Raw genomic sequence first — 6,766 nt, 5'->3', positions numbered from 1 at the left:
GGACCTCCCACTCACATCCGGTTTCCGGTCTGACGCCCCCCGCTCATTCGCTAGGCAGCCTTGATTGGCGTGACCCCAGCCCAATGGCTGACCCAGCGCTGGGGTCGGAGGGGAGTGAATTGACTGTTGCAATCCAGTTGGCACATTCCGTGGATGCCCAAAAGGTTGAGCCGTTACGCGTGGGGGTAGTTGTTCAAAGTTTGAACCAAAGTTCAGTGTTGGTACTTAGAAGTGTATTGACCCGAAGAGCTGAGATGATACGCCCTTGGGGGGGCGGGGCTCCAAACATTACCCGGGGTCCGACTTTGTCAGTTTTTCTCGGCACAGCTCATCCGCATGGGTGGTACGGGGGCAATGATGCGCGGTGGCTCTGACCCCCTCATTCAAAGAGGGATGTGTTAGGTTTATCGAGGTGGGAGTGTGTGTGCGTACGTGGTTAGCCTGACCGTGGCTCGTAGATACAGCGATCCAGGCGATACGATCTAAGCGATGCGCCCCGCTTGCCGCAGCCCACCTTGCACGTACCATCCCTCCCCACGCCCTAAGGCCAAGTGATCACCTCCTTCTTGCCCAGCTACCTTCCACCTAAAAGTGGCTCATGGCTCCATGTCACCCACTGGCAAGACAGATATGATGCTTGAGTCCCGGGTCTTACGTGAACTACACGCAGCAAATTTTTCCTGGGGCTCAAATCCCTCCGCAAACCCCCAAACCTTGATCTCTGTCCATGCGCACGCCAAGCCCACCCAGGTGGTGTTGGCATTCATCCCTGCCGGCTCTGAGCCCACCACGCGCTACAGCGACTGCGATGGGAGCTCAAGCCGGGCGACTGCCGGGTTTGTGGCCGGACTTAGTGCCGCCTCAGCTGGCTCAGGCATTAGAAAAGTAAAGCAGCTGTTTTGGGGGGCCCATAGCGAGACGACAAGAACTTGAAGGGGGCTGGAGAGGGGCTAGAGAAGCTGACTGATCAACCCCGCAGCCGGTGCCGGAAGCGGGCAACAAGCGCACCGCGGTCGCAGCTGCCCGCACGGCACGGTGTGTATCTTTGGGTTCGGGGCGCACAGGGTTTTTCAGTTTCCGAGACCACCTTAAACTGGCCATAAATCTCAACTGAAATTCCATTTAGCCCTCTCCCAGAACAGCAAGACCCCTGGAACTCTGGGGCCTTCAGTCTGTGGGGTCCCTGTGTGCGTCCCACAACCCCCAGTTCCGTGCCGCGGCAGCTACCGCTTGTAGGGTCTTGGTAGTAGATACCCAAGACCCTCTTACTCCCTTGTATTTATCGTCGTCCCCATGAACGGAGAAGAACCCTGCCTGCGTCACCGTAGGCCACTGCAGAGACCCCAGAATGTGGTGGGGATGGGGGACATTGATGTGCTTTATAGGAGCCTGCCTCGGCAATCGGCAAACAAAAGCCGTAGAAGCGATGTAAAGTACCCCAAACACATTTTAAAAACAAATTGCGTGCTCACACTCGTCAACCCCTTTCCCCTCGCCACCAGTCTGCTCCGCCGGTGGGCTCACGACCACCTGTCGCATCCCCGCGCGCTCCTGCACCCCCTTCGCACGTGCCCGAAGCCTTGCGCTCCAGACTCGGGACTTAGAATCTGAGGCTGCTCAGGGCTGGGGGCTGCGGCTCAGGGGTTCAGGGGTAGTTTGGGGTTACGAAACACTCCTGCAGTCCCCCCTCCCCCCGAGGAGAGTCTGTTGGGTCTGGGAGGGAGGGGTTCAGCTCCTGCGCTCCCGCAGCCCGGGGCCCACGTCTTGCGTCACGTGTCCTGCAACGCAGGAGAGCGCTCTCTCTGACCAGGGGAGAAGCGAGGAGAAACACAACAAATCAGTCAGGGAGAGGACTGGAAGGAGCCAAAACGTCCCTGCGAGGCCTGCGCGCATCAGCCCCCTTACCCAAAGTCTGGGGCTCCCGGAGCCTGGCACCGGCTCCCAGAGCCATCTCGACACTGGACCTGCGTCCTCTGGTGGCAGAAAAAGAGCACTACGAGCGATTTTCGGACCGAATCGGCGCGCTCCTCTGATCCAAGCAGGCGGGGCTGGCCTGGGACTGAGCAAAAGAGAGAGGAGGGGACGAGTAAGGCCAAAGGTGGTAGGGGGTGTCCAGGGGGCAGCCTGAGGGGATAAAACGTGACCAGAAAGGAGCCGAGACTCAACCAGCAAAAATAGACTTGTTTTTGCCATGGTCTGGGGTTCGAGGCCTTGAACTCCTGAACCCCTAGACCTCACTAGGGTTGGATAGTGAGGTCGGAGAACTTTCCAGCTGGTACTTTGATTTAAATTTTTTGAAAAATTTTTTTTTCACCCTAGTTCGGTTGGGTGCTCCGTCTCACGGGGCCCCAAGTTTATTTTAAGAAGCCGCCACCGTGTTATGGGCGTGCGCAACTGCCTCGACGGCAATAATATGTCAGGACAACGCAATAACCCCCTCGAACCCGGGGAACAGCCCGAGCAACCACCTTTGGAGGCCCCAGGGGCAGCTGCCCCCGGTGCTGGGCCTGGCCCAGCCGAAGAGATGGAGACCCCACCGCCTCACAGCGAGCCCATCCCCATCGAGACTGAAGGCGAAGCCTGTGGACCCCCAGAGGTCTCCAGACCCAACTTCCAGGACCTCAGCCAGGCCATCAAGGAAGCCGGAGCCCAGGGAGGGTATAGCCCCCCTCCCGAGGAAGCCATGCCCTTCGAGGTCGAGCAAGCCAGCTTGGGAAGCTTCTGGCCTACCCTGCAGCATCCTGGAGACACCACTGGGACCGGTGCAGGCCTTGAGGCCTTCAGCCCACCGGTCATGGAGCCCCGAGCCTCCCATGAGGCCATTCCAAGCCTGGGAAGCTACAGCCCTCCACCAGAAGAAGCTATGCCTTTTGAGTTTGAGCAGCCTGACCAGGGAGACAACCAACCTCCCTTGCAGGTCTCAGACCTTGCTCCAGGAGGCCCAGGTTCGGTGGTCTTCAGGGCTCCTCCCAAGGAGCCCCGAGCCATCAGACCTGCAAACGCAGGCATCAGAGGAGGATGCAGCCCTCCCCGCGAGGAGGCTCTGCCATTCGAGTTTGATGGAGCAGCCTTGGGGGACGACAGCCCACCCCCCGGGCTCCCCCGAGCTATCCCACAGATCGACGGCGGTGGGGGCAGCCGGATCACGACAGTCGCGGTCTCGAGTGCGATCCTCCTCACTCCCGCCGCGAACGAGCCCCCCCTCTGGGTCCCCGGCATCATCGGCAGCCCATCTCGAGAGGCTGTCAGACCTTCTCCACACTTCGCGGGAGACAGCCCCCCGATGGAGGTCTCCAGACCCCCGCGCGAGATTGGCAGCGCCCCCGTTGGGGTCGATGACGCTCCCGGCGACATGGACAGCCCCCCAGTCGCGCTTGACAATCTGCGCATCGAGGTCTCCGGAGCTCCCGCTGAGAGAGAGCAAGCAGAGGGAGAGAGACCCCCAGCCGAGGGAGAAGCAGCCGAGATGGAGGGAGGCTCAGCCACCACAGCCGCAGAGGGAGGCAAGGTCCCTGATCCCGGGGACCGAGCCCCTGCCGCCGCCGCCGAGGCAGCACTGGCCGCTCCAGCCGCCGAGGCAGCCCCGGCTGCTCCAGACCCCCCCGCCGCCGGAGCAGCCCCTGCCGCTCCTGCCGCCCCAGCCTCTCCTGCCGCCCCGGCCGCTCCTGCCGCCCCAGCCGCTTCTGTCGCTGGGGCAGCCCCGGCCGCTCTTGTCGCCAGGGGAGCCCCTGTTGGCCGGGCGGCTCCTGTCCCCCGGGCAGCCACTGTCCCCCGGGCAGCCACTGTCCCCCGGGCAGCCTCCATCCCCAGGGCCACTCCTATCACCTGGGCAAACCCCACCTCGGGAGCCCGACCCGAGATCAGTTTCCTTAGACCCCCCAGCCCGGAGATCCAGGCTGCCGATCCGCCTGTTCCGCAGCCTCCGCGCGCATTTGCCTGGCGGGGCAGGTCAGAGCCCAGCTGCTGCTACCTCTACGACGACCAGATATCGGTCAGCAGCGACAGCGGAGACGAATCCGACGATGGGACCTTCGGATGCCGCCGCTGGTTTTCGTCCAAGCGAAACCGCCGCCGCCGAAAGCCCCGGAGCAACTTGCTCCACAACTTCCTCGTCCGGGCCTTCCGAGGCTGCGTCTTCGGATCCGAGAGCCCCCAGTTCAGAGGCTCCTTCAGCCCCAAGGTCAAGAAGGCTGCCTTGGCGGAGAAGCGCAGACAGGACCGCAAGGAAAACGCGGGGAAGTTTGGCCAGAAGCGGTCCGAGAAGAGACACAGCCAGCTCACCAACAAGCAACTCCAGAACAAGAAGATGGACAACTCGCATACGCACCGCATGCTGTTTCTAGGTAATGCGGCGGACTTTGCCCGTGGGGAGCAGGGCCACCCGGGAACCCCGGGAGCGGGTGGCAGGGCTGCCCGATGGGCCTCCGGGCCTGGCGGCGGGAGGTGGGTGTCTGGGCCGAGGCGGGAAGAACCTGCCAGAAAGTTCCAGCACGGGGCCCTAACTTTGCCCTGGGAGCGGGAGGAATTTTGGGTGGGCTTGGGTGGGGGAGAATGTGCCCTTTGGGGGATAAACATGGCGCGATTCAACACTTGAGGGTCGTTTCCAGCTGGACAAACCAGTGCCAGCGATCGTAAGACCACGTCGCCGAGTCGTGGGGTGGGGGACGGCAAGAAAGGCGGGGGCTTCAGGTGAGCCAGGAACTGCGGGGCGGGGGGATGGGGTGGGGGTGGGGCGCTCATGGGTCGCTCATGCTAGCTGGCTGGGGCGGTCGGTGGGTTGGGGGTTGATGGAGAACGTGCGTCCCTGCCTCGCCCGGCTCGGCTTCCCGGTATCCGACAGCTTGTTGTGGGTGTGCATTGGTGTCCACATTGTGTCCGCCTGTGCATGGTATCCTCAAGTGTTCTCCAACCCCCATCCCTGGCACCCCCCAAATTACCCGCCGACTGTGTACTTGTACCGGGGAATGGGCTGTCTTGTGTTTTGCGCCATTGCGCGGGCAAAAACTTTCCGTGAACACACAACACACTCCGGCGGTACCTGTGTGCTGGCGCTGGCGCTCTGCAGCGGGCGGCGCGAAACGGGCGGCGCGAAAAGCCTGAGAAAGTAGCGGGAGATGCTGGGGAGGTTGTGGGGCCGCCAGCTGAGCTGGGGGCGGGGGCCGCCTCTGGGCGGCCTCCATAACCTATTTTCTGTCTGTCTTTCTCTCTCTTTTCCCCTTTGCGCTAAGCGTTTCCTCACTTCTTATTCGTTCGCCAAACCCTCCCGCCTTTACGGTTGAAAAACCAGACACGCAGGTATCTGGGGTGTCCGGGGCTGCGCGCAAAAATTTGGTATTCTGCGCACATTCGGTTTACCTGGTGGGGGATGAAGGGAGGAGGGGCAAAAAAACCCTACAAACCACACCGGGACTGGTTCCAGGGGATGGGCGTGGCTATGTTTAAGAACTATGAAATCATTTTTTTTTTTTTAACCTAGGGAAGAGCCTGAGGTAAGCCAATCCTTTACCCTTTTACCAAATACAGTAGGAGGGGCTTGGTTCTAAGAGAGGGGTTATGCGTTGGGAGTTGAATGCCCATCTTGTGTTTGAAATGCAATTAAAATAAAACTTTTTAAAACAAGCTTCCAGTGTATTTTAAGTGTGTGGATAAAATCTGAAAAAACTGTGAAACATGTAAATGTTTACATGTGAATTTTTTCAAGCAGCTTTAGCTGGGGGCAGAGAGGCTCAAAGGTAAGACCCTCTGCATATGGGCTTGGGATACAAAAACATTAAAAAATCTGTTGATAATCCCATTGGGAGGATGCCGACGATGGCCCTGGCCTCCGCCCTCCTCCTCCCCTCACTTTTCCAACAGCCTCCTCCTCCCCCCACAACAAGACCCTCTGCTGCATCTCCCCAGTCCTTCCCTGGCCCCGCCCAGTCCCCCTCCCTCCTTCCCCCTCCCCTAGATTCTCCTTAGCTCAAATCTGGGTCTTGATTCCTGTGCCACAATCAGAGCAGCAATTAGCAAAGGTCTGAATGTGTGGCTTAAGTGAAGATTTCAAAAGTGAAACTCCACAATCCTAACTTTTAAAATTTTATTCTCTAAGCCCTCTCGAGGGATTTCAAGATTACAATTTTTCAGGCTATGCTACATTTGCTAAATATTTTGTAATGTGCCATATAACTGTGTGCTATTTTGATATGTGCTTCCCACGAGTCACAGTTTTAAATGTGATGGTCATTTTATTCATGCCCACCCAGGGAAATAAGGACAGCATCATTTCCCTCAAAAACATCCAGGAGGGAGGTAGTTTTACACTTCAGATGCCCTAACTGCACCAAAGGCCCAGAGCCTCAAATGACAATGTGTTCTTTTCCTGCGGACAACTGATTTTGCCACAACAGTTCCATTTCAGCATTCCAAACATAGCACTGGGTAGCACACCTGTGATGGGGGAGGGGCCATAATTGGGGGCAGACAGGAGAGCCAAGGCGCAGTGTGCACCTGCCGCCTAATTGGCAGTGTCCCTCACATGCTGCAGCCTCAGTTGCCTCATTTGTAAAAATCTTTCAAGCAGATCGTCACTAAATTTTCCTTTGCTCCATGCCCGGAATCTCCTATTCTAGGGCTTTAGGGTGGGGTGCACCACCCACTTAAATCAAGACTGGAGGCTTATGCCATAGGTTATACAAACATCTACCCTGCAGCAAACAGTCCATGTCTGAGGCTGAGCCTTAAGAACATTAGAAGTTTCCCTTGCTTACTCTTCTTTTGAGGCAGG

The 6,766-nt window shown here is 58.7% G+C and overlaps 2 protein-coding genes across 7 annotated transcripts in view; both read left to right on the top strand.

Moving 5' to 3' along the window:
* The window catches only part of GNAS (GNAS complex locus), a 66,649-nt gene that overhangs the window by 10,451 nt on the left and 49,432 nt on the right, over nt 1–6,766 (top strand). For 2 of the 6 annotated variants that reach the window (XM_069548206.1, XM_069548204.1), the window contains exon 1: nt 2,366–4,343. The exons of 2 other annotated variants lie outside the window; for them this stretch is intronic. In XM_069548206.1, coding sequence (XP_069404307.1) covers nt 2,381–4,343 — 1,963 coding nt within the window. In that variant the 5' untranslated portion in view covers nt 2,366–2,380. Of the gene's footprint in view, nt 1–1,814; nt 4,344–6,766 lie in introns of those variants that run through there. 2 more of the 6 variants (XM_069548205.1, XM_069548207.1) reach the window with 2 other exon arrangements.
* Nucleotides 1–6,766, top strand: part of LOC138417600 (neuroendocrine secretory protein 55) — a 59,939-nt gene that overhangs the window by 10,702 nt on the left and 42,471 nt on the right. The window lies entirely within an intron of this gene.

Source organism: Ovis canadensis, chromosome 13 (assembly GCF_042477335.2).
Source record: "Ovis canadensis isolate MfBH-ARS-UI-01 breed Bighorn chromosome 13, ARS-UI_OviCan_v2, whole genome shotgun sequence".
NCBI lineage: Eukaryota > Metazoa > Chordata > Mammalia > Artiodactyla > Bovidae > Ovis > Ovis canadensis.
This window is presented reverse-complemented; position numbering and strand designations above follow the sequence as displayed.